General features: G+C 46.0%; 1 protein-coding gene across 6 annotated transcripts in view; it reads right to left on the bottom strand.

The window, feature by feature from the left end:
• PXN (paxillin) overlaps positions 1 to 27,739 on the bottom strand; it is a 322,282-nt gene that overhangs the window by 94,662 nt on the left and 199,881 nt on the right. For all 6 annotated transcript variants that reach the window (XM_078667665.1, XM_078667662.1, XM_078667666.1 and 3 more), the window contains exons 3-5: positions 11,666 to 11,766; positions 11,411 to 11,550; positions 2,540 to 2,741 (exon numbers count right to left, since the gene is read on the bottom strand). In XM_078667665.1, coding sequence (XP_078523791.1) covers positions 2,540 to 2,741; positions 11,411 to 11,550; positions 11,666 to 11,766 — 443 coding nt within the window. The remainder of the gene's footprint in view (positions 1 to 2,539; positions 2,742 to 11,410; positions 11,551 to 11,665; positions 11,767 to 27,739) is intronic.

Genomic DNA, 27,739 nt, shown 5'->3' on the forward strand with positions numbered 1-27,739 from the left:
TTGCAGTGATTTGAAAAAGTGTTCTTAACACAGCCTGGCCCAAACTAGCATGTTGTTTTGCTTGCACGTCTACACAATAGTGCTTTGTGAACGTGTGTGGTGTCAACCAAGTTGCTGCTTTGCAGAGGTCATGGAGGGGAATGTTGCCTAAAAATGCCATAGACGCCCCTAGTTTACTTGTTGAGTGAGCTCTAGAGGGAATGGTTGAGGTGCGTTTGGCTTCAGCATAGCATATTTAGATGCATTTAACAATCCAGCTTGCAATCCCGGTTTTTGAGATAAGATTGCCTTTATGAGGTGGGGGAGAAAGCCACAAAAAGTTTAGTCTTTCTAAAAGATTTCGTTCCTCCAATGTAGTAAAGTATTGCTCTTTTTACGTCTAGCGTGTGAAGAGCTTGTTCTGCTACTGCATCTGGTAGAGGGAAAAGCACTGGGAGTTCTACAGACTGGTTAAGGTGGAAAGGAGATACGACTTTAGGTAGACATTTTGGGTTAGTCTTAAGAACCACATTGTTATGATGAATTTGCAGAAATGGTTCTTGTATGGTTAATGCCTGGAGTTCACTGATTCTTCTGAGAGAGGTGATCGCAACCAGGAAAGTTACTTTCCAGGTGAGAAATTGTAGTTTGAATTTATGCAGAGGTTCAAATGGGGGACCCATGCGTCTGGTAAGGACCACATTTAAGTTCCATATTGGAGAGGGTGAAACTCTAGGTGGGATTATCCTCTTGAGTCCTTCCATAATTGATTTGATAGCTGGTACCCTAAACAAAGACAAGTGCTGTCTGCTTTGGCAGCCTAATGGATGTATACTCTAGGTTACATTGTTGTAGATGCAAAAGGTAGCAGATGTTTTGAATGGAAGCATCTAGTGGGTTGATTTTGTTATTTGTACATTCACTCCAGCATCAAAAGTGATGCTGAAACCGGCACATCAGGCGTCCACTAGACGAGCACGTCTTAAAGCCCGAAGGCATTCGCATACTGTCCCCGCACACACGCAATAGCGTAAAGGGGAAAGGCGTGCCGGGGTGGGACTTATGTGACCTCGCTGACATCACGTGCCCGGACGACGCAGGGGAAGTGTGCCCCCCCGCGCACGTAGATGCTGTGGCAAAAGATTTTCCGGATCCAGTCTCACGCTTGGGGATAATTCTACACGAAGGAATCTGCGGCTAGTAGTCTTTATCAGATGACAAATATTTGCAGGAACTCGATTTCCAAACATTATTTTTTGTACACTCTATAGTTTTATAAGTAAAATCGAATGTCAGCAGGAAATTTTGTGGCTATGTCAATGGAAAATGTGCCGATTGTAAATGACAGTGTGCTACCACTTCATGCTTTAGTTATGTGTTTATCAAAAGGGATAGTTTTAAAACATGATTTGAGATACATCCCTGCCTCCTTCCTGATGACAATGCTGTTAATGAACTAAGAGGCAAGTCAGGAGTCATGTGTATCCTCTATGCGGCTGGATTTCTATTATATATGGTGCAAAAGTTTAGGCTATTAAATTAAACAGAAGAGTTTTTTGTACAGCAGACATGCTGAACTTGCGTATTTGAAGAGGCTCTCATATGTGATCATGAAGAAAATGGCATCTTTAAGAATAAAATATTAGCCCAGGATCACATAACCAGTTTATGGGTCATCAGCATTACAGTTAGGTCGAGTAGATTTAAGTCATTTGACCTGCAGGTCTGGCAATATTTTTATGATTTTTCGATGTCTGATGAATAGCACAATATAGTGCTTGCCCCCCTTGCTCTCAAAGGCCACCACTAGTTATTTTATTCTATAGGGAGCTGCTTGATTCCTTACAGCTCTGCACAGATTTCATTATGTAATTTCTTTCGATCTACCAGAAATCCTTATTTATGCGGTCAGGCGGTTCAGTTGGATTTCTTTTGAATTGGGATGAATTCGGTTTGGCTTTGCAAATCCCAGCTAATGATGGATCCTCCCCTCAGATCCATCTGGTTCTCAGTGGATTGCCTCTAGCCTCTTCTGTGCTCATGACGGCCCCCGGCCGTCATGAGTCACGGTGGGCGTGTGCGCACGATGGCCAGGGGACGTCCGAGCCACGCCTGGAATTTCCCAGCACAGTGGCGGAATTTGCGCCAGAGCGAAGTGGCTAGGGATGTCAACTGATCCTGCTTTGTTCTTTAGGGATCCACTTTTATGATACTCCCAGATGTCACTAATTGTTTCAGAATACTTGTGAGGGGATTGTTGGTCTGCACACAATCGTGGCAGACCATTTAATATATTGTACAAAACACATAGGCCACACTAGAATGGAACTAGCGAGGTGCCTTGTTTTCCAAATGGCCTCACTTTGGCACTTACCCTCGGCTCATTTTAAGGCTCAAGTCTGTGGCCCTTGTATTGAAGAACTATTATAATAGTTAAACTAGTCCGGGGCACATCCATAGGTGGCTTTATACCATAGGTGCTTACCATTACTCACAGTGGGTTGAGCTTAACTCCCATTCCTAAGAACCTGCATAATAAAGATTGACTCCTGGTACTCACACTGGGCTTGGAACAGAGCTCTCCAACTCATCCAGGAGGCTCTCCACACTTGGTCGTACATCCTCAATACCACGTCCTCCATTCCGCTTTGGTTTCTCCTTTGCCATAGAGTTTTTGACTCCAGTGAGATGTGCACTGTCTGTAATATTGTGGTGTGGCACTGTGCCAGCAGTAGATTGTGGAGGATTCCGGCAGACATCATCTGTGAATAGAGGACCAAAATGTATTAGAGTATCAAACTTGCACTGGTAAAACAGTGTACAACACTATATCCTATAATCCATCCTAAAAATCATCTTTTGCCCCTTGAACCAACCCAATTTTGAATCTTGGAGATTCAGCTTCGCTTTGCTCCCGCCTATCCTTCCATTTTTAGAAATCTGACCTCTGGGGCCACATACTCTTTGTTCACACTCCACGTCTATCTCTTCTTTGGGATCCTAATTCACTTGACATGCCTTTTTTAGACCTTATCCTGCCTCTCTCTCTTTTTGCATCTCTGGAATGGTGAGAACAAACGGCCCTGCACTGTTGAGATTAAGTGCCCTCGCGTCATTTTTTCTGACCAGCTGACCCAGACACTGGGATTTACATTTTGGTCTCTGTTGCTAACTAGAAAATATATGGTTTTATAGGTTGTGAATCCAGGTTTCCTTTGGATACAGAGTTATTTACAAAAGGTTAGGAGATTTTTTCAGCAGCCTGAGCTCAAACCCTCTGAACTGCTCTACCATGCTATCCTTCTGCCTGGCAACGTTAGTCATTGTAGAACATTTCTCATAGTAAAGCACTAGAGCCAAAGAAAGGCATTGTTAGAGCAAGCTTGGCAGTGTCAAGCATGTAGAAGGGGGCTTAAGCAAATTACAATCTTGCCATCAAGTTATACAGAGAGCACCTTACTGTTTTTAAATATAATCTGGCATCTCGCTGAACATTAAAGCCTCCTACTGAGATGCTGAATGGCCAGTAAGCCGTAGAAAATGAACATACAGGGTTAACATTTATGCACAGAGGCAAAATCCCATTGCACAACGGTTCCTTGATGTATGTTAAAACAGGCCCCGAGGCTCAACCAGAATGAAGAGTAATCCGCACCACAGACCTTTCCCTGGGTATAGATCTATCTTTTAGAAAAGCTTTGGATGGAGTTGTCGTAAAGCATTACTGGCAACCCCCTCACCAATACTGTTGCAGCAGCCTTGGCCCAGGCGGAATGTGACTGTAAACCTTTTGGGGTTGCTTCTTAGCCAGAGTGCAGCAGATTTTGATGTAAAGAATGCTTTAACTTATCATGGTTGCGGGATCTTGGAATGTGGGGCTAAGAGGGTTCTGTGGGGCTAAGAGGGTTCTATGGGACTAAAGGTTCCATGGGTTGACAGTTGAGAGGAGACCCACGGAGCTTGTATGTAGATGAGGCGTTACACATTGTAAATTTTAAATTATCCCGTTTGTAAGCCTTTGAAATACAGAGCTTTTCAACATTGATGAAGATTACACTGGATCAAGAACACCTCAACACCTCGCTTGGGTATTAGCGGCGCCAGAAGGAGGAGATTGAAATTTTGCTGAATGGCGATCTCCAGCGATTTATACGGTGGATGCAGTGGTGGTGGTTGCGGCAGCGATGAATGAGGGAAAAGGGAGAATGAGCTATTATAGCGAGTGGAACATTTTACCAATTTACTCACCAAAGTAATATAGGGATGCTCGAGTGCAGCGCAAAATCAACATCTGTTCTGTGATGCTGCCCCTGAGTGCAGCGCTTATTCTCCTTGAGGCAGCAACGACATGAGGTTGCTGGTACACGTGAGCAAGCTGTGGGACAGACAGTCCCTCTTTCAATCCGAGAGCTGTGCAGGCTCTGTGATGTGGTGCTTCAGGGAGTTAAGTGATTGTATTAGACGCACTCCAGTGCGTCAAGGGATTGGCTTGTATCTCTGCCAATGAGAGTCTTGATCTCTCCTGTTACCGGAGGAAAAAGGTGTTTTCTGATTGGCTGGGCATCATGGGCCTAAGATCATTCAGGTGTTGACCTGCATGTCACAGCTTGCCTTATTGACCGTGGTATTTGCTGGTTGGCCACAAGGAATCTCCTCAGTATATGCAGGTATACTGTGGTGCTCTGGGGAGCTTCTTCTGCTGTATGATAACCTGATTTACAGCTCCGCCGGCTGACTGATCACTCGAATTGCGACAACGTGCACTAAACTCCTCTTAGGTGGAACAGATATTCAGCATGGAGAGTGTGTTTTGAACTTTGGTGTTCAAGTAAGAGTGGGATGCTCAGGTGCCGAATTGGGTACTGGTGAAAGTAACTAGGGTATCAATTTGGGTATCGATGAGTTGTACAACTACAGCTAGAAGTGGGTGCCGAATTGAATACCGGCGGTCATGGAAGGGACTTGTTTTTTTAAATGGCTGTGTGGATTTCAGTAATTACAAGTATGGAACTGGGAGTGTGTGTGTGTTGATCGGGTTAATAATGCAGAATATTGCACCACCACAATTTATTTTTACATAGGTTACCAATATTGAATTGTGAACACTATGAAGGGTGTATGGCACATCTTTAAGTGCTGAAAGAAATACCTTTTTTCTTCTGCACTGTTTGGGGCCTGAGGGTCAAGATGTGTTTGAACACCTTCCTGACTTTAAGGATGTTGAAGCGGAAGGCCTGAATGAGTGATGTCTGCACTAAAAAGTTGGCCTGCATAAAACCACATTGGTCCTCGTGTACCAGGTCCCGGATAACCTCACCCAATCGTGTTGCAAGTACTTGGCACCAAACTTTGAGATCAGTGTTAAGCATAGTTAGGGGTCTGTATGCAGATGGATCTACAGGGTCCCCCCAGGCTTCAACATTACACACACCGCCCTCTCTCTCATAGTTGGCGGCAATTGGCCTTTATCCCTTGCCTCCAGATAAACCTCCAACTATTTCTCCCTAAGGGCCGGGGAATAGCCATGATAGAAGTCTGCTTGGAATCGATCACCGCCGGGGGCCTTAGACTTGTTTAGCACCTTAAAGACTGCACCTCCCTCCTCTATAGAGAATTTCTCTTTCAGCTCCAGCATTCTGCCCTCTGTAGCCTTGGGAGTCCCACTCTCGTCAGGAAGTCTTCCGTACTACCCTCAATATCTAGTGGGCCAGCACTACAAACTAATTTAAAGTGGTCCAGTAGTGTCGTCAGGCAATCCTGGCACCGGGAGTGTAAGTGACACTCCGTGTCCCGTATGGATACAATGGGTATCTCTGTTTCTCGCCAAAGAGTCCATGGCAGGAGTTTACCTGATTTGTCACCCTCTCTGTGTAGCAACTGCCAGAAGGCTCTTAGACCCGTTTTGTCCAAAGTGTCCTAGAGGGAGCACACCTCCATGAGCCTCCAGCGCACCTGCACACACCTCTAGAGGTGAATACCTCCTGTTTTCTGAATGTTTGCCAATTGATCCGCCTGGGTTTTTAAATCCGCTATAAGTCTTCTACACACTCCACAGATAGCGCTAATACATTACCCTGCATGATTGCCTTGAGAGCGCCCCACTCAATTGCCCTGTTGTCCATCGTCCTCTAGCTGTTACTAGTGTAAGTTTCTATGACGGTCCGCAAGTCCTCGCTGCACATGGGATCTGCCAACAAGTCAGAGGGCATCCGCCATGTTCTGCACCCATCGAGTCTCCCACCCCAGTCCAGTCCAGGGTTAACAGAGTTAGGGCATGATCAAGAAACGGTCCAACTGGCTATAAGTAATTTGGATTAGAGTGCCATGTATACTCTCGGCCCTCCGGTTGCAAGAGGTGCCACCCATCCAAAAGCCCCAAATTCCACATCGCTCTTCCCAGAGCGCCTGTCATCAATGGCTTGGCCCTATCCCGGGAAGGGTAGCGATCTCCCCCCATCCTCCATCTCTCACGTGGCACATAGGGACATTATCGTCTTTACTAACTTGGCATGAGCACGCTGCAGCTTGCCTGCTGCTTTGAACACGTTACTACAAATCTTTATTTTGTGCAATACTTTCTATGACTATTTTCACTTTTCTCTGCATGTTTCTGGGATTTTGACTGAACATTATGTGCAAGGTCGAACAACAATGCCACTTGTTATTTTGTTCTGGCCAGGCCTTAGCACCTAGACAAAACATACAGATGCAGCTGTTTGGACAATGTACTCTGGTTTTATGGGGAGACACGAATAGGTGGGACACAATTGGAGAGGGACCTTTCCAGGGAGGAGAGCGAGACTGCACCTGTGATGTCTAAGGTATGGGGACTGCTGACAATACCCAGAGATCTTCTAATATATAATAATACTACTTCGTAGCAAGCGGTAGGAGGTTGGGCTCTATTGTCTTTCCATGATGACATCTCCCTTCATGATTATGCTGACTATTTGTTTTATGCATTTTCTTGCGGCTAGTATACTGCATGATAGGGCACGTTAGTGAAAATAAATATTTTAAACTGTTTCGCGTCTATGTCAGACCGTATTGTGGACAAGTACAAGGGTGCGAGCAAAAGGGTGTGTCTTGTCACCGCGATTCCTGAGGGATCTGAGAGTGCTGTGTTCTAGGGTGTCTAATCATTTGTTTCTCTGTGAGTAAGAGAGCAAGTGAGACACTATAGCTAGACGATCCTGGGCTCATGGGTATTAAGGTGGTAGGATGTCCCATTCCCTATACACCAAGGTCCTATAATCCTGCGCATAGTTCTGTTTTTGGGCAGAATCCCTGCAACATATTCAGAACACAATTAAAATCACCCGCCCATATGATGGGGGATCCAGGATTATCTGCTAATATATCCTGCAACCCCTTAAAGAAGAACCCGTCATCTATGTTGGGAGATATGAATTTTGCAATGCAATCTCTTTCCCATCTAGAGAATCTTGAATCAGAACAGATCTCCCTTCTACACCTGCCTCATTGTAGGTAAGCCGAAAGGAGATTCCGGGGGCGACCCAAATGGCTACACCCCTGGCATAGGAGTAGTAAGAAGCATAAAACACTTGGCCCCTCACCTTTTTTTTGTGCCTCAGCAGTCTCAAGGTGCGTCTCTTGTAAACAAGCAATCTGAATCTTATTGCGTTTGCGGAAGGAATGGACCCTGTAATGCTAGGCGTAATCTCGGAGCTCCCTGACATGCTCACTGTAGGTGGTCCCTCTCAATTCCCCCACGCCCCCAATCTTCCGCCAACCAGAATAACCAACATAAGGGCCAGAAGGCCAACACCACTTTGCAGTGCTGTAAAACATGTACCATAATGACAAACACTGTGTCCGCCCCCCCAACTGAGGGATGCAGAAAACTGCTCTCCCACCACTCCATGGATACACAGTGTAACAACATTCCTTTCCACTGCAGATCCAAAATATCCTCGCTGCCGGGACCTACAGCCTAACCTTATCCCCACCCACATATTACCTACCACATATGTGAAGAAGCTACCCAGCAAAAGAATAACAGAACACTCAGTTATTCTCACCCCCCATACCCCACCAGCGACATTGTGCAGAGTAAATGAAAGGAAACTTCTCTGTAAAGGAACAGAGAATTAAACAATTTGCATATAATATTCTCTTTTTCTTGTTGTGGTTTGTGTTCATGACATTTCGCCTCCATCCTCATAAGTCGGCTGTGACATGTTCTCCTCCCGACGCACTGCATCCCCTCCCTCTACGGATTGGCGCCCCTTAAGGGCCAGAGCCAAGGTGCTACCCTCCTGTATCTCCACCCTAACAGAAGCGGTCGTTTGAGAGGTCAAACAAGAGCTATGTTCAGATCTCGTGTCCTCTCTCCCACTGGGGCCCTCTAGCGGCGACCACCTTTGTGTCTCAGATCTCCAAGAGCCATTGTGCTCTCTAGGGACTTTGTCCCACACCTCCAGCCAGCTTCAAACATCATCAGGTGAATCTAAAAAATGTGATTTACCCCCGACAGCAAGCACCCTTAGGTGGGCTGGATATAGTAACATGTAATGGAGTCCCATGGAGCGCAGTTTTGGTTTGACTTCCAGAAATGCTGTTTGGGCTGCCTGGACCTTGTTTGTATAATCTGGATATATGGAGATCTTATGATTCTCATATTTGGCAGTATCAGGGTCTCTGGCTGCCCTGAGGATTCTGTCATAACCTTTATAGTTTAATACATAAGCAACAATAGCTCACGTGAGGGGGGGTGGGGTGGGGCTGCAGAGAGGCCACCAGCGCGCAGTGCTCACTGAACAATTGACAGGGGGGACAAGCCATTGGGTTTCAAAGTGTCCCTGATGCAGGTCTCTAAGAACTGCTCAGGGTGTGTCCCCTCAGCCCACTCCAGGAATCCCAGGAGACGCACATTATTGCGGCGGGAGCAACCCTTCACATCCTCCACCCTTGCCTCCAGTACTCCGAAACGGGATGAGACTGCGGCGACCTGCTTTTTTAATGTGGCTACCTCTGTTTGCAACTCATCAATGGAGCCCTCTGTCAGATAGACCAAGTCAGAGACCTTACAGATGTCCATGCGCAAATGATTAACTTCAAGGGCAACAGTCTCAGTTTTATTTTCTATGGGTAGCCGGGAGCCTTGAATAGCTACCAACAGTTCAGCCCGCATGGGCTCCCCCACCGAGTGTTAAGCATCCTCACTCCCCCTGCTGGGCGTCACCCATGTACAACGCTGCAAGGTGGTGGCTGAAGTCACTTATTGGTCCATAGTATTGTCCTGATGGCCCCCACTTGTCTGTTCCTTCCCATGGGTGCTATAGGTACAGGAGTTTTTATGTATGCTCAGCTTAGGAATATCAGGTAGACAGTCTCTGGGCAGTTCTCGTCCACACCGTAAAAGGGGATTGGGGGAGCAAGGCAAAACTATCCCCCACCAGTGAGTCACCCCCATCAAAGAATGTTCCTTATTCCAAGCGCCTACCAGGTCTTCATTCACCCACACTTGTTGTGATCAGGAGAGCCAGTGGTGGGCAATCCAGGCCCAAACCCTCATACAGGATCCCCACAGGTCACCGCTCAGCCCCTCTCTATGCAGACCTCTAGAGTCTCTCACCTGCCAGTGCTCATCACTGTAGCCCCCGGAGCCAGACTCAGCGGATGTCACTTGCTGCCTCAGACACCCCGCAGGCTACTAAGTGGGTCGCTGGCAACTCTAGTTCAGTCTCCAGCCTCCGCCCCGGTAGGCCACCTCTCCTCCTCATGTTGTTGAAGTCCCGACGCTGCCAGTCCAGTACAGCCGAATCCAGGGGAGCAGATGGGAGGGGGCCACTTCACCCCAGCAGGAGTATTAGCAGGACCTCAGAGAAAGTGCCGGTTGGCACCACGCTGTCTCCCTCCCACTGCCCGGCTCAGCCACTGAAGGATGCAGGCCTCCTGACGCTCGCTACCCCACAGCAATTACTCTGAACCATCCAAAACTAGGGCAGGCCTCCAGACGCCCTCTGCAGCGCACCCTCTGCCACGATATTTGCGTCACTACCGGCAGCAGAACAGCCCCCAAGCTTCAGAGGGTGAAATACCGTTCACACCAGGGGAGGGGAAATCTGGACGATCTCACCCCAGCCCCCATAAAAAGTCCCCAAGCTCATCGAGCCACCGCCCATTACCTGTCCCATAGGCTCCACCTCAGCTCAACGGGACAAAAATTCAGGGCATGATAATAGTGCCGATGTGTATGCCTCATGTAGACTGCAATTCAATGTCCCTTAAGGCAGGATTATGGAGGATAATGCAGGATCGGACGGAAGCCTCTTAGAAGCGCAGCCTCTCTGGCATTTTGCGTGTGCAAATATTAAAACAAGTATTACAAATGGGCTGAATCCTGAGACAGATCATATGTCCAGAGTTTATTTGGGGTGGTAGCGCCTATCTGCCAGCAAAGATGTCAATCATCCTCGAGATATATATGTGAAAGTCGTTATTTCTGGCAACTTTCAAGAGAATCAACAACGTTTACAGTTTGGTTTTCGAAAATTAGCAAAATGCATGTCCACTTAGGATATTCACAGTATGCATTGCATGCAAAGGAAATTACCTTTTTCCTTCTGAAGCCAGACGCTGCTCTGGTACGCATCCACTGTCAAGCAGCAAGCATAAAACATGCTGGTGGGGTGAGGCCCCGCCAACCAGACAGAGCTAGCACCTTTATTTTTAGTTTAACTGCTTCACCTGAACCCCAGACATGCTCCTCTGTTGTTCCCCCACTAATGCGGTCACATTTGTTTTAATGTACAAATTGTTGGGGATGGGGGGGCAGGAAGGCATTTGGTGCCAGCTTATTTGCTTCAAAAAAAGTTGCATCATCAAGCTTTTTTTAAAAACTTTTTTTCCCTTTTGGTCCTGTTCCACAGCATCAGCAAGAAATGCTTTTAGCTGATGCTGTACTGCATTGCCAAAAACCATTGACAAATCCAATAGGTCCCAAAGGCAAGACGTATTGGATTTGCCAATGCTTGTTCTAACGCTGGCTCTTCCAGTCTCTCATTCTTTCCTTATTCCTGAACGCATCCTGTCCCAGTACAGTCAATGTGCATTTCTTACCTCTCTTCTTCCACCCATTAATGCATCAGCCTCGCTCTCCTTTTTGCTTCCTTCCAATACTAAATGTTCTCTACTTGCCCACCTCATCACTAGGTCATCAGACCTTGAGGATCCCCAGATCTCTCTGCGAATATGTTTCGGTTCATCTATCTACCATCTTTCTGTTTGCCTTACACCTGCCACTGGTGCTCACTTAGCCTCATCACTCGTCTTCATCAACCGCAGCCTCAACTCTCACTCTTCAATTACTTATTTCCCATGTACTTCAATACTATTGAAATGATAACGGCAGACTGATGGGCGTCCAGGAGAACCCTCTGCTGCATTGCTGCACTACCCTACTTACCCGAAATACTGTTGCTGACTGGAGACTGCTGCACCGCATTCAGCTCCAAGAGCAAGCGATCCAGTTCTGACAAATTACTGCCCAGTGATGAACTCAACATTGTCGGAGATGGCTCAGCCGATCTCTGTTTGTTGGGGAAACTGGAATTAAAAGAAACAAACCGGTCACTTTGGGAAATGTGAGAATTTTAAACCCACAAAACTTCATGTGGGCACTCAAAGAAACATTTGACAACCTCTTGAAAATAGGACTCACCTGTAGACGTGCTCCTCGTCACATCCACGCAGGGGCGGAGAGCTGATGCTCTCTTTGGGAGCCACAGAGATGCTTTTGGCACTGGAGCTGTAGGGGTTGGGCTGTTAAAAGGAATACGAGGCAATAAATAATTGAGAGCAAAAGAGGGAAGACTGTAAACAGGAAAAAAGGATTACCGAGCAGGAAAATGCATAGCAGGCCCAAAATTGAAATGGTATGACTTCCACTACTATCGTATGATTTCCACAGAAATAAAAACACCCAAACCGCCCCACCACTACTTATACTGGAACCGTCGTTGCTCGAGACTCCATCAAGTCTCAAGTACCCAAAGACAAAGCACTATGTTGAACGGTAACCCTATTGGACCAATCAAGAGATTGACCATCAGAACACAAAGCAGCTATCCATAATGGTGCCTGAGAGAGCATAGGCATGTGCATCAATCATGGGATGTAGTAACAGTGTGGACAACCAAATTTGCAGCACACTATCGCCACTACACCCACACCTACTGGAGACACCACTACACTATTAGAATAAACAGTCCACTGGGTGTAATTTTTTTTTTGTATGACCCACAACAATATGAGCTTTGGAAAGCACAACCATCTCTGTCCTGTGACCACTCCTACTACAGAATCCACCTCAGAGGAAGCATCAGATTACTGAGCAACCTCTACCTTACGCCACCAGTCTTTCTGTGGACAGAATGGACAGAAAATGACTCACTGTCAATCAAGATAGAATTCCTACCGCATGGGGCCAACATGAAACAACACTATTATTCAGAGCTCACTACTGACGAGGTTCTAGCTTTCAGTGGATACCACCATGAAAGAAGCATGAATATACACAGTACACCACCTGTTCTGGTGCAACAGGTTCGGAGGACAGCACAAGCATTCAAATATAAAGCTCACTGCCTAATATGGTAACACGATTACTGTGGTGTTACCATTAGAGACCATTAAAATACACAGAACACTATCTGACAAGATGCTACACTGTGGACACAGCCACACAACAAGCATCAAAATACATAGCTTGCTACCGGTTATGGGTTCAGAGATTCTGTGGCGACCACCATAAGATAAGCACTTACATTCACAACTCACTGTCCCATGCGGTAGCAGCCTTACTGAGGAGTAACTTTATGAAACAAGCATTTAACTAACTATTGCAGTTTACTAACTGTAGTACTTCTGGCTCGTTTGCCATAAACCGCTACAAAGCAGGCATTAGAAGGCAAAGGATTTACTATTGGACTAGTGGAGAAGTGTGGCTCACTGGTTAGAGGAGGCAGACCTGGAAGCAGAGGTTAGCCCGGGACCAGGGTTCAATTCCCGGCTCGGCGGGGTCTTGAGTCCTAAAATGTCCATGGACTCGACAATTCTCGCTCCGGTGCCTACTCGATTCACGGGTTCACACTCTGCGACTCTGGGCAATAGCTTGCTTAATCTCCACAACGGCCCCTCGCGGCGGGATGCCTGGCTTTCACCTTGCGGATACCCTGTAGGGGTTATCTCACAGGGGAATACCAGGACGGGTTCCCTAAGCAAGCGCTTAGAAAACGCTTGGTGATTTGCACTATATAAATTCCTGTACATTTACATTTACATTTTTACATTGACACATCACAGAATATGAACTGCAAAAAACAGCTCGCTGACCTGTAATAGTATCATGTCTACTGAAGTAACTGGCCCAAAACAACTATTTGGATACCTACCTGCTGTTGGCATACTGTCAGGTTTACTCTTAGGTACAAAAGACAAGCATTTGAAAAACACAGCCCAGGCAATAATAGTACTGAGTCCACTGAGGAAACCGCTAACGTATGAGCATTTTATTATAGAGACTAATATCGTCAAAGGTTCCACATCTACTGCTGACACAACTCAAGTGTCAGCAATAGAATACAGAATCTGCAATGGTAAAAGCCCCAGTTATTGTTACTACAACAGGAGGGTTCTGGGTGAATTCTCGGCAGAATAACAAGGGTTTGTTTTTCCCGCCACCGACCATCTCATTGCGAATTCCCTGCGGGGCTTTCACTTCTTGTTATAATGTGGCCAAAGGCAGAGTGAGGTAGAGGGTCTAGAGGAAGATAAGAAAAGGTACCCAATGCATCCTCTGTTCAAACATTGTAGGTCTGGCTGAACAGCACAGCTGTTGTCATACCTCATGTGATCACCAGAAAAAAAGCATCATGAAGGACTACTGAGAGGGGTTTTGCCTCTGCACAAATGTTGGTTCCCTGGAGTACAGGATTCGACTGGTCAGAAATTGTGTGCTGACACACGAAAAGAGTGCCACTGTTAGGCTGACTGGCTCATGGGGGGTTTCCCCGAGCCTAAGACGCCCACTGCTTAAAACCTAACGATGTGATGGCAAGCTGGCCTAGGCCTAGTGTGGAACAGCAGAGAGGTGCAAGCCAGGGTTTGCAGCCGACGCCTTGTTCAGCCTGTGCTTTCAGCCCCACGCCTTAATGTAAACCGCTTTGTCCTCTCCTAATGCTTACAAGTTAGATATCCCACACATTCACAAGTGCCAAAGTGAAGATGCTTTTTCCCCTCCATCTTATGGCAGCGCTCAGCTTAGTTTTTGTTCACTTAACATACAGTAACTCTAAGGACTGAAAGTACTCCAGCGTACTTCAACATAGCAACACCACACACTTGCAAGCACAATTGTTGCTGTACTGACACCTTATTTGAGGTGTGAATGCTGTTCTGTGGCGATTATGGCCATGAAAGGGCACCGGCCAAGAGGCACTGAGCTCTGCCAGCTTTGATGCGCGCTTGGGTACTAAGCAAAAGGAGGGAGTGCAGCTCCATGTGAGCTCTGTGCCCAAGTCTGCTCGCTGGCCAAGTATGTGGTGAGACAGCGACCAGCAGCAGACAGTCAGGGGGATGAACCTGAGGCACAGTAAGAAGCCTACCAAGCCAGCCGCCACTAATAAACCCACTCTGCTGTGCCACCCTGTACCCCAGCTGCCGTCGGGCACATACTCCCTCTCAATCTCGGCCACCCACAACCCACTATAGTTTCGAAGAGAAGGGGCAAACCGCCATCCCCTGCCCAGAACACAGTGCAGTAGTGGCAACATCCCACATACACCCTGAGGCAAGGAAGATGGCGCGGAACAGCCGCAATGAGGGAGCATCACTGGGGGAGCCAACTGAGTCGGCACAATCTACAGGGTCAGCGGCGAGGAAGGTGGCGCGAGAGAGACCGCAATGAGGGAGCATCACTGGGGGAGCCAACTGAGTCTGCACAATCTACTGGGTCACAGCCAGCAAAGAACCTTGGCATGCAGCCCCCCTCTAGTCAAAGAGACCCAAGGTTTCCAGGCTCAGCAAGGCACAGAGAGCGCGGATGACCAGGACTGGTCTGTGAGGGAAGAGCCAGTTTGAGTGCAAGTTTAGCGGTATACCTGTGGAAATGTATGGGGGAAAGGTGTGTGTGTGTGTGTGTATTAGTATAGGTAGAGTTGTGAGTGTAGGGTGAGCACTGTGCTTGCAGACTGAATGGTGTCTGCGTAAGTGCAAGGTGCAGTACATTCTAGCCTGACTATCTGGCATTGCCACTGCTTGCATGTTTTGAGTGATCTGGTCATGCACCTACTGTCCGGGTATCTGCTTTTTAAAAAAAATGTCTCAAAACCTCTCAATCTCTCGCTCTTTTAAGACGTACCCTAACAATCGCCATCAAGGACACTTCAAATTATTCACTTTATGCCTTCTCCATCATGGCAGCCTTGACTTGTTTACTGTGCCCTTCTCCATCCTGGCTGCTTCTCGGTCATGTATACTCTGCCTCAACTGATATGGTATGCCTCTCCATTAACGACTTTCTAAAATTGTCTGACTAGTTCACAATGCTTTGCCTGTTGTCACCCTATTTCCACTGTTGCCCCTATGCTACTAATACATACTTCAACAACAATAAGATGTAAAAAAAAAAACAAGCAACGGCGAAACAAATAGGACTGATATTGGCTGCCAACTTTTGGCTTTGCCAAGACTTAGGAGTGTTTTTAGTAAAAAACTGTTCAAGGGAACTTCTTTATGTGTGTAAGCGCAAGAACAAATGCCGTCACTCAGAGAGGAAAGTCCACGGATGAAGTGGGGTGACCCTGTGCTGTGGTGAGCAGAACAAAAATGCAAATGACACTCTTGCAAGCCAATTGATGAAGAAAGTTGGCTGAATGCCACTATTATGTTACATATATCATTTTATTAAAATCAAAAGATCTTGTGTAACAAAAGGCCTAAAAACAGGTCCTAAGAATAATTTACAAAAAGTAGGTTAAAACAAAGGTAACATGTTTTATAAATGCTTCAAATGATGAGCTCACCAAGATCTCCCACAGGAGGAAGGTGTATATGTGAATTTGTATATTCCAGATTTGCAGGCTTATTAAGATAGAACGCGAAGGACTGCAAGGGCGATATATTGGAAAAAGGAGGAGTATAGTTGAGTGTGTGTGTGTGTACAAAAGTGAGGGGGTGACTGAAGGAAGGAGAACAGAGGAAGGTGGAACACAACATAAGGAGGGAAGTGGAAGGGAAGATGTTAGATAAAATACCAATTTACAAGTTTTAAGGTGGTTTGGTAGTGATGTAGGCTTGCAGACAGGTGCCACATGGGCCGAAGGTGGCTGCCTAGTGAGAGGCTGCAGGGGTGAGTGGTGGGTTGTGGCGGGGTTCATTTCAGAAGGTCGGTATCCATTCTGGCATGCATCAAAAAGATGTGCTCCTCAGTGGAGAAGGGAGGCTAACTAATTAATTTCGCTGGTGGTAGTGACTGGTGCTTTCACAGTTACAACGGTGTAGTTACACATGCCACCAAACTCTAGTCTTCTATTTCAGCTTTATTCCTGGTTTGCCTTCATTTGCTTACTGATCATACCCATTGTGTTCCAGTCAAACTCTGCCCCTGGCTCTTTAGAGTGCCTTCCCCCAAACAAGTACCTTTAGAGCACTTTATGTCAGACAAGTGGGTTTCTGTACTTCAGCAAGGCCTCTCGGGATTTGTTAGTAACTATTTTCTATTTAATTCAGTCTGTGAGATTACCACCATTGAGGGAAAGTAATTTAGTGAGGGATATTAGCAGAAGGCAAATCGGATTAACATGGGAGGATAATGATATTAACCTTGGAATGACAGATATCGTAGACAGAGTTGCGCACTCGGAGGAGAGGTTTTGAAGAACCATGAGGAGAAATGGTTAAATAGCAAAAACGGGAAGTGGTGCTATAAGGGCAAAAAGGAAGGCTCACACACGTATAGCAAAATTACTTTTGGAAACTGGTTAGCAAATGAAACAGCAGGCCCCACATCGAATAACCAAATTACTTCTTTCAGCTGCCCTGGTAGACATTTGGACAAAAAAGTACTTGAAAAGCACAAAAAAATAATTAAAATTATTTGGCAGGAAACCTAGAAGACAAATGGGAGTCCAAACACCAGAAAACATTACAAATTTAATGAACAGTTCATAAATCTCTTACTACTTAGAGGGTGGGACATCTAGTTTGAATGCCACTGCTGAACGGCTACTGTACACTTCAGTCACTAATGTACTAGGTTTACACAACTAAACAACTCAATGTTATCACTAATCACGATCACAATGTTAAAAATATAACCTGAGAGCAGGTGCAGCTAGTACAGGTAAGATCGGTGGGGCAGTGGTGGCGGAGGTGGGGAGTCGACATACGACGGATAGGGAAAATAAATAAATAAAACCTCTTACCTTGCGCTCGCCGCATTGCCGACTAGCCGATGCGACGAGTGCAAGGTAAGTGGTTTTATTATATTTAATTTTCCCTATCCCATCGTATGTAGAATTCCCCCCGCCCCTCTTACCTGTACCGGCCATGCCTGTCTGAGAGACTCCGTACAGAACCGCGGTGCAAACTAACTAATGGCTAGGCATCAGGAGTACACTCTGCCCAATATGTACGAATACAAAGTTAATGGCAGAAATGCAATTACTTCACATCGATATGAAACTGGACTTTACTATAAACAATGATTTCTCTGACGAAATGTGAGCAAAACACAAACTGTTCTCATCTTTGTGCTTGAAGTAATGTTTCAGAGATCCTGCTTCGATGTATGGGAGGCTTATCTTGCTTCAACAGAAAACAAGAATTCCAAATATTGTATGACAGAATGGAGATACCTCTTACCATGGCAGAGTTGGCACCCCTAACAGAAACCCCCTCTGATTAATTCAAAACACAGTTCTGACAGAATATCTAGCTATGGCACAAGCAACAGGCAAAGCCCATAGAAGTGTGTGTGCTTAGTTCAATCAGTACCAATAATTTTAAGGGAAAGAACACAAAACAAACTTCCCAACCCAATTTAGAAAAATAAGAGGAAATTAATGACCAAGAAGACACTAAAGTCATCAACATCAGTTAAGGGGAACTGGAGATATGGATTTTTAAGGTATTCAGGCAAAGGGTCCCTAGAAAACATCAAGCCGTGTGTAAGAACAGTTTGCAGTGGATCGAAGCCTAGGCCTAATTTTAGGTCGATCACAATAGAATGGAGGTCAGATACAACAAGCGGTTTGTCCCGGTCAAATATTTTACCTTTCAATGTAGTCTCAAACTACTGAGACAGCTTCTTTTGGTCACACCTGCAGCCTTTAGATCCTCAGGTCAAACTTCTTGCTATTAGTACAAACTATGGAATCGGCACTCATCAGGAAGTATCATTCATAATGATAAATGTCCTTCAATCAAAAGTTAATCCACTTCAAATGAACAGGTCCGAACTTGATCACGGTAATTTTTCAATTCTTTAATGTAGTTTTCACACAATAGAAAAATGTTCCAAATCACAGCAGGTTTATTCCTTTTTCTTTTTTTAGCCTTTAGCCAACGCGTTTCGTCTCAAAAATGAGACTTCTTCAGGGCTCAAGAACCTGTTTTTAAGGAGTATGACGTGAGTTGCAAAATATTTCTTAGATCATGTATCAGTTAGAAAGGTCTGTTGTCTTTAATGAGTATCCAAAAAGAACTAAAGAGACGGCATGGTAGCCAGCAAAGAGAAACGACCAGTGGAGATTCTGTATTCGTTCGCCATACAGAATCTCCACTGGTCGTTTCTCTTTGCTGGCTACCATGCCGTCTCTTTAGTTCTTTTTGGATACTCATTAAAGACAACAGACCTTTCTAACTGATACATGATCTAAGAAATATTTTGCAACTCACGTCATACTCCTTAAAAACAGGTTCTTGAGCCCTGAAGAAGTCTCATTTTTGAGACGAAACGCGTTGGCTAAAGGCTAAAAAAAGAAAAAGGAATAAACCTGCTGTGATTTGGAACATTTTTCTATTGTGTGAAAACTACATTAAAGAATTGAAAAATTACCGTGATCAAGTTCGGACCTGTTCATTTGAAGTGGATTAACTTTTGATTGAAGGACATTTATCATTATGAATGATACTTCCTGATGAGTGCCGATTCCATAGTTTGTGCTTTGTATTAGGACTTTGTCCTTAAAGGAACAGATAGGGTTGTGTTCCTTGGTTTCGTGAGCACCATCTAAATATTGACAAGTCACAACTCAGAACAGGTGCGGGTCTTTTGCCTCAACCCTTTTTTCTGTTTGAAGTTCTTGCTATTAGTGCAGTCTACATTTAGGTCATCTGCAGGGTGTGGTCCTCTTTAGTTAGCTGGTCCCTCTTGGAGTCATGAGTATCTGCTTTTTGTGTCCCTGAAGCAGGTAAACATGAGGCAAAACATTTGACCCTTGGAGAGCAGTTCCAGTCTGAGAGTACCATCAGGATACAGAAATCAAGATTCTTCTTCCAGCAGGGTCATTTCCTTTAGAGGGAGTCTTACCAGGTCCCGGAATGTTCTGAGGAAGAGGTGATGGAGATGCCAAATGTATCCTGTGCACTAACCAGTGATTGGAGGAACAGTACAGTCAAATGCTAATGATTTTATCGCAGTCCCCCACCATTTTTTTCCAGAACTTCTGCTTTGCTTTATTGCAAAATTACCCAGCGGAAACCAGAAGACCAAGCAATGTTTGTTAGCAAAGTCAGAGGACTGACCATCGCAGACTAGAGCAGATTGGAGCCAATTCCCACGTGCAGTCATGGAGACTGTCCCAGAGCTGCAGAAGCAGCCAGGATGATCATGCCGCGACCAGGCGGGGGGAATCTAGTGGGAGGCTTTTAAGTGCCCCTTACTCCTGGTTCCTTTAGTTGCTAATCCCCAGTCTCTGTCTCTTGTCCCTGTCCCCGGCTACCTGGGTTCATCAGAGTCAACTGCTTCCCGATTAGGACCGAACCCTCTAAGGAGGTAAGAAAATAAGTTACTTATGTGCAACTGTAGTTCTCCAGTATTGGTATCTTTCATAGATTCACCTGCTTGAATCATTCCAAGTCATCGAAGTGGGAGTTCTACTGTACCATAGTAAGCAGTACCTAACATTACCATAGGCAATAATGGTAGTGAGACACTCACTTAAATAACAGCCATAGCATTTAAAAAGAACCAAACTCCAGCCAAAAGCATCCTCTGGAATACTTACCACAGAGGCGGATTCACTCACATTTTCAAGCACTAGTGGGAAAGAAATCCCATAACAATAAGAGGGGCCACTAAGGGGAGGATGGTGGGTCGCATGGTAATCTATGAAAGATAATAATACTGGAGAACTATCAGTCAGTATTGGATCTTTCATAGATTCACATGCTTTAAGCAGAATAGCAAGCAGTTAAAGTAATTGTACAATCCTTACGCACAAATAGCGGATGGTGGGTATAACCACCCATACAGAGAATCATCTATATACATGCACACACACACACACACACACACATGTATATATCTATATATATATATCTATATATCTATATATATATATATCTATATATATATATATATACATATTACCTACTGGCGGTCGCCAGTAGGTATATATAGTTAGGATTTTTTCTCTATGGGTTTTTTGAAAATTCTATGTCTAATAACTTTGGCGTTTGTGGACGGAATTGGCTGAAATTTTCAGGAAAATGGCACATTTTGTTTCTGAGCAGCCCTTGAAAATTTGGGGGGGGTTCGTCCAGTGGGGGCCGAGAAAAAAGGGGGGTCCCAAAACGTGTTTTTAACATTGAGTTTTCCATAGGGCGGTTGGCCTCACTTTTAGCCCGAACGGCTGAATGGATTTGCACGAAACTTGGCAAAATTGTAGGGACTGGTAGCCCGATGTGCCTTTTGTAGGTCTCAATATATGTGCTCCAGTGGATTTTGAGAAATTAACGTTTAAAAAAAGATATATATCTGTAACAGCGGACCAGTTAGCGCACTGGTTCGCGGACTTTTCGCGCAACGGAGCTTTGTGAAGCGAAGCTGATTGGTTCTCTGGCGTCTGTCAACATTCCAAAAAGTCCGTAGCGGCCGCCATCTTGTCTCTCGGTAGGATCGAGAGACAAGAGGAGGCCAAAGCGAAGGGGCAAATGACCATAAGGGGGAATAGTAGATCCTCGCTGACCCCCTAGGTTTGATGTGGAGGTTTTAAAAGGGCCCCGCGGGGCAAAAAAAAAAAATTATAATAATAATCTTACGGCTGAATGGATTTGCACGAAACTTGGCAAAATTGTAGGGACTGGTAGCCCGATGTGCCTTTGCTAGGTCTCAATATATGTGCTTCAGTGGATTTTGAGAAATTAACGTTCAAAAAAAGATATATATCTGTAACAGCGGACCGCTTCGCGTACTTTTCGCGTTACGGAGCTTTGTGAAGCGAAGCTGATTGGCTCTCCGGTGTCTGTAAACATTCCAAACAGTCCGTAGCGGCCGCCATCTTGTCTCTCGGTAGGATCGAGAGACAAGAGGAGGCCAAAGCGAAGGGGCAAATGACCATAAGGGGGCATAGTAGATCCTCGCTGATCCCCTAGGTTTGATGTGGAGGTTTTAAAAGGGCCCCGCGGGGCAAAAAAAATAAATAATAATAATAATCGAACGGCTGAATGGATTTGCACGAAACTTGGTAAAATATTAGGGACTGGTAGCCCGATGTGCCTTTGCTAGGTCTCAATATATGTGCTTCAGTGCATTTTGAGAAATTAACGTTCAAAAACAAGATATATATCTGTAACAGCGCTCCGCTTCGCGGAGATAAAATTATATCTGTATTACGTAGCTGTTGCTAACACCAGTTAGCGACGGCTAGTAGGAGATAGCGACCATCTTGGGCCCCACTTTGCATGTGAGTGATATTTATCACTAAAGACATGCAAAGTGGGCATGCCAAGATGTTAGCGACTGGAAACAGTCGCTAACATCGCTATCTCCTATTATCAACTTTTGGAAATATTCGAGATAAGCGCGAATATCTCCAAAAAGTAACAGCTGCCCTGAGCAGTTCTTAGCCATGTTATCCAATGGGAGGTGGATAACATGGCTAAGAGCATTAGCTCGGTAATGCATGAATATCGCGGAGTTTTCAGCGATATTAATGCATTGCGCTCGTTTTTTATCGTATTTGCGATAAACCTTGATAATAGCAAGGTTTATCTGCGATAATTTCGGACGGTAAAAAAATCTTTGCAATGCATCGTTAGGGATAAATATCGCTTAACTTTGGTAATATGCCCCAACGTCTGTTAACGTTCGATTCGAAGGAAATCAGGAATTGTTGAAAAACATTGTGTGCGCCATCTTGTCTTTTTTCAAATGCCACACTTTTGTCGTGCACGGCAGCCATTTTAGATGCCTTGACCAGATCCACTCTGTGCACGCTGTCGATCCTTAGCATGGCTCCCCACCCTCGCAAGCATCTCCCCCAGGCAGTGGTCACCCCCGCTCTCTGTTTTATGCATGGGTAATAAACCTCCCCCCATCTGCGCTGTTCTTCCCTGAGAATCACACCCTGTGCCCGCCCGACACCTCCCTTTCGCCCTATTCACTACCGCACCCTCTGACACTCCTTTTCCTCTGTGTCCGATTGTCCAGGCCGGTCCTAGGCTATCAGCTAGCCCTGCAGATGTAGTTTATAGCCACAGCTGTAAAGAATCACCCGTCTTCAAAGGAGTTATAGTAGATCAAGGCCCACACTCGATGAGATCCGTCACAGCAGAAGCGTTGCTATTATCTGAAAACCATCCTGTATTGTGATTGGGGAGGGGACCGAGCGTGAAGCGGAAGATTCCAGGGATGACTCTTTGTACATCAAAGTTTTTACAATTATGTGTCACATTAAAAATATATAGCACTCCGACAAAGTAGTAAGATTATAAAACTTTAATAATTTATAAATATATACAAGAAAACAAAAATAGTAATAACATATAAACATTTTTAGAGAAAAACAACGAAGTAGCGGTCGGCTGTGCGAATAGTCCCAACGCAGCACAACGTCCAGATTTCCGGCGTGGGGCGTCGCGGGGGGTGGGTGATCAGTAGCAAACTGTTGTGCGAATAGTTCCAAGGCAGCAGAACGCGCCGAAATCTAGATGACACAAAAGTGATGTCTAGTAAGTTGCCACCCAGCAAATAACGGCGTGGGGCGTCGCGGGGGGTGGGTCATCAGTAGCAAACTGTTGTGCGAATAGTTCCAAGGCAGCAGAACGATGGCACCAAGGTGATGTCCAGTAAGTTGCCGCACTGGTTTTGGTATCCTACAATGCTGCTCCGAATAACGGCGTGGAGCGCCCCGGGGGAGGCGGCGTGAACGGGCCTCTCCAGGTGGAGTCTCGTCTGTTGTAGTGGGGCGCCCCTTTACCGTTTCAGTTGCCATTCCGTCCGCTTTTGGTCCACTGTGTCAAAATCCGCCATTCAGCTGAGTTGCGCCCACTCTTGCGGTGCAGCGATAGGCGGCTGTCACAGGACTCTCAAAATGGCGGCAGGCTGTTTCCTTTTTGGGCCTGGTCCACTGAAATGGCCCTGGGACACCTTGGAAATCGGACGCTTGTCTGCTAGGTCTTGGACCCCATTCTCGAAAGCGTCCCCTCCGCCTTGAGAATTCATCAAACGTTTTGGGGGCCCCGACTCCTGCAGGCTTCTGGTGGGGAGCGGCTGCCATGATTGCTCGCGGAATGACCACGACGGAGCTACGAGATGGTGGTGCTCTCATGGTGACGCCAGCTTCAGTCTGAAACATCCAGAAACAAGGTGGGGCTTTCATCGTTTGGGGGGAAAAAAAAAGTTTTCATCCAATGAAAAGTGTTGTTTTTAGGTCATATGATCAAGCCTTCCATCATTAGGAAACCAAAAGTAAAATGAACCAATGAAAAGTTTTATAAACAAGTCACATGACCTGTTATGCGGCATAGGGTATAAAATGCGGAGAAAATACGTTGGCACGTGAGGCGGCGTCAGTAGCGGACCGATGTGCGAATAGGCCGAAGGCAACACAACGCGCCAAGATCCGGATGGCATCGAGGTGGTGTCATAGTTGAGAGTTCTGAGCAGCGGTTGTAACACTGTCTGAAGCTTATTTGCAGCTGCTGCAGCTTCACTACGCGCCAAGATCCGGATGGCACCGAGGTGGTGTGTAGGAAGTTGCCGCACTGGTGTGGCCATCCTACAATGCTGAAAGTCGGCGTGGGGCGCCCCGTTGGCCTGTGAGTTTGCGTCAGTAGCGGACCGATGTGCGAATAGGCCGAAGGCAGCACAACGCGCCAAGATCCGGATGGCACCGAGGTGGTGTCTAGTAAGTTGTCGCACTTCTGTGGCCATCCTACAATGTTGAAAGTCGGCGTGGGGCGCCCCGTTGGCCTGTGAGATGGTGTCAGTAGCGGACTGATGTGTGAATGGGGCCAAAGGCAGCGCAACAACATTTTCTACTATATTTCCGGTGTAGAAGAGACCACAAGGCGCTGAGATGCCAAGATCCGGATGGCACCGAGGTGGTGTGTAGCAAGTTGCCGCACTGGTGTGGCCATCCTACAATGCTGAAAGTCGGCGTGGGGCGCCCCGTTGGCCTGTGAGATGGCGTCAGTAGCGGACCGATGTGCGAATAGGCCGAAGGCAGCACAACAATATTTTCTGACTGACACCACAAGGCGCTGAGATGCCAAGATCCGGATGGCACCGAGGTGATGTCTAAGTTGCGGACTGATGTGCGAATGGGGCCAAAGGCAGCGTAACAATATTTTTTGTATGGAAGATACCACTAGGCGTTGAGATGCCAAGATTCGGATGGCACTGAGGTGATGTCTAGCAAGTTGGTGTGGTCATCCTACAATGCTGAAACTCGGCGTGGGTCACCCCATTAGCCTGTGAGATGGCGTCAGTAGCGGACCGATGTGCGAATAGGCCGAAGGCAGCACAACGCGCCAAGATCCGGATGTCACCGTGGTGGTTTCATAGTTGAGAGGCACTTCATCTGCAGTGGGGCGCCGAGATCCGGATGGCACCGAGGTGATGTCTAGCAAGTTGCTGTACTGGTGTGGTCATCCTACAATGCTGAAACTCGGCGTGGGTCGCCCCATTAGCCTGTGAGATGGCGTCAGTAGCGGACCGATGTGCGAATAGGCCGAAGGCAGCACAACGCGCCAAGATCCGGATGTCACCGTGGTGGTTTCATAGTTGAGAGGCACTTCATCTGCAGTGGGGCGCCGAGATCCGGATGGCACCGAGGTGATGTCTAGCAAGTTGCTGTACTGGTGTGGTCATCCTACAATGCTGAAACTCGGCGTGGGTCGCCCCATTAGCCTGTGAGATGGCGTCAGTAGCGGACCGATGTGCGAATAGGCCGAAGGCAGCACAACGCGCCAAGATCCGGATGTCACCGTGGTGGTTTCATAGTTGAGAGGCACTTCATCTGCAGTGGGGCGCCGAGATCCGGATGGCACCGAGGTGATGTCTAGCAAGTTGCTGTACTTGTGTGGTCATCCTACAATGCTGAAACTCGGCGTGGGTCGCCCCATTAGCCTGTGAGATAGCTGTTCTTTGGATTTGGGCCTGGCTCGTCTGCTGTAGTGGGGCGCCCCTTTACCGTTTCAGTTGCCATTCAGCTGAGTTTCGGCTGCTCTTGATGCTACAGCGACAGGCGGCTGCAACAGGACTCTCAAAATGGCGGCCTGTTCTTTGGATTTGGGCCTGGTCCACTAAAATGGCCCTGGGACACCTTAGAACTCGGACGCTCGATTTTTTTTTCCTTTCCTGTACATGCAAAAAAAGGTAAATGCCCGGTACGTTACACGCTTCATCTGCCACGATGAACTCTCCAGAGGAACCGAAAAAAAATATAGTTGTGGTAACTATACCATGCATCGTCATATGGAGAGGTGGCACCAATTAATTATAGTGCTGCATAAAAGAGAGATTTGGAGGAGAACCCCTGACCTGCTAGTACATTCATCAAAGAAGTGGCACTGAGAGCTTCAGAGGCAAGGGAAACGGTCCCAAATATTTAGAAGAACTTTGGAAAGATTAAAATGACATGTTTAGATTGTGGCAAATTAATTTCATGTGGACAGATGAGTGTTACTCTAATAAATACAGCATATGAACATCATCATAGTCGATGGTTGGTAGAGACATTTTGACTATATCCTGGACCTGCCCGTCCTCGCCCAAAATGGCGCCAGAATAAATGGGACTCGTAACTCCTTGTTGTGTACTGGTTGCAGAACCTTGAAATCACGAGATACGTATGCAGTTTTGAAGCAAATGGCGGGCGGGGACGAGAATTGATTGAATATTTCGACATCCCTATTGATATTAAGTTCTGATGTGTTATTGATTACTGTACTGTTGAAAGTTCGAATTAACGTCACCCATGGTACTTGCCCGCAAATGTATATCTAGATAATTTTATTGTAACTGGCCCTGTCGTATTTTAATTATAAAATGTACGTCCACCGATTCCGTAACTGTTAGACACCTTAGTTCTTGCAACGTAATGGCCCGCCCGTTACGTTCCTCTACAGTGTAAATGTCTATTCATCATATACGATTACAGTTTGCTCCGTGGCCGGCCCACGTGGTTATAGGCTCGTATTTGTATAATGAAATTTTCACAATAAAGGTTTTTAAAAGAAAACATGGTAGTAGTATATACATTGGTAAAGTTTTTAATAATAGTCACTGTTTTAGAATCATTAAAAGGCAAGTGAAATAAAGCAGACCAATTACATGAAGGGTAAAAGGTATAATACGAAGGAACGCAGTAAAGATAAATGGTCAAGGGCTGTTGTGTTTTCTATTCCTGCAACATAAAGTGATCGATAAGAATCTCATATTCAGGCGTATCGGCGACTAAGACAGCAGGTCGACCCTCTTTTGCTCAACGGCTCCGTCATGGGACGAAGAAACGCTCTTTTTCTCGAAAAAAGAATATATTTTACTTGCAGGACAGTTGTAAAATTTCCGGGAAAGTACATTAGCCTGGAACATTATAACATATATTTAAGAAAAAATAATGTTCGGAAGTAATGAAAAGCGTAATTTTTAGGTCATATGACCAAGCCTTTCATCATTACAATAAGAAAAGTAAAATGAACCAATGAAAAGTTTTATTAACAAGTCACATGACTTGTTATGCTTACGTTACGCGCTGCGCGCCCCGGATGACTTCCGGATGCGCTAACGCGGCGCGTCATATGACGCATTACGCGACAACGCAGGTACAGAATATAGTCAAAATGTCTCCACCAACCAGCGGTCGGAACACAACCCCTTTCAGCAGGCTAAATAGTTCTGTTAAATGACAACAGAAGGGACAGGCAACAAGAACCATCAGTCAAAGAGGGGAGGGCTAGTTCTTCTCTACCGGGTTACATTGGGGCGCTACCGGAACTGATCGAATTGGTAGTCTACAGTGTTTCTGGATGTTTCAGACTGAAGCTGGGGTTAGCATGAGAGCAGCACCATTTCGTAGCTCCGTCGTGGTCATTCCGCAACCAATCATGGCAGCCGTTCTTTATCGTTATTTTGGGCGGGGTGGGTGGCGGAGCCGAGCTGTTTTGCAGCCATCATTGTGTGGAGTTCAGTTCATCTCACTAGTTTTGTATTTGTCATGAGGGGTTGTTCCTAATGTTTCTATTTTAGCGAGGTCAAAAAGAGATCCCATTAGTGGCCTACTGA

This window comes from Lissotriton helveticus, chromosome 11 (genome assembly GCF_964261635.1).
Source record: "Lissotriton helveticus chromosome 11, aLisHel1.1, whole genome shotgun sequence".
In the NCBI taxonomy this organism is placed as follows: Eukaryota; Metazoa; Chordata; class Amphibia; order Caudata; family Salamandridae; genus Lissotriton; species Lissotriton helveticus.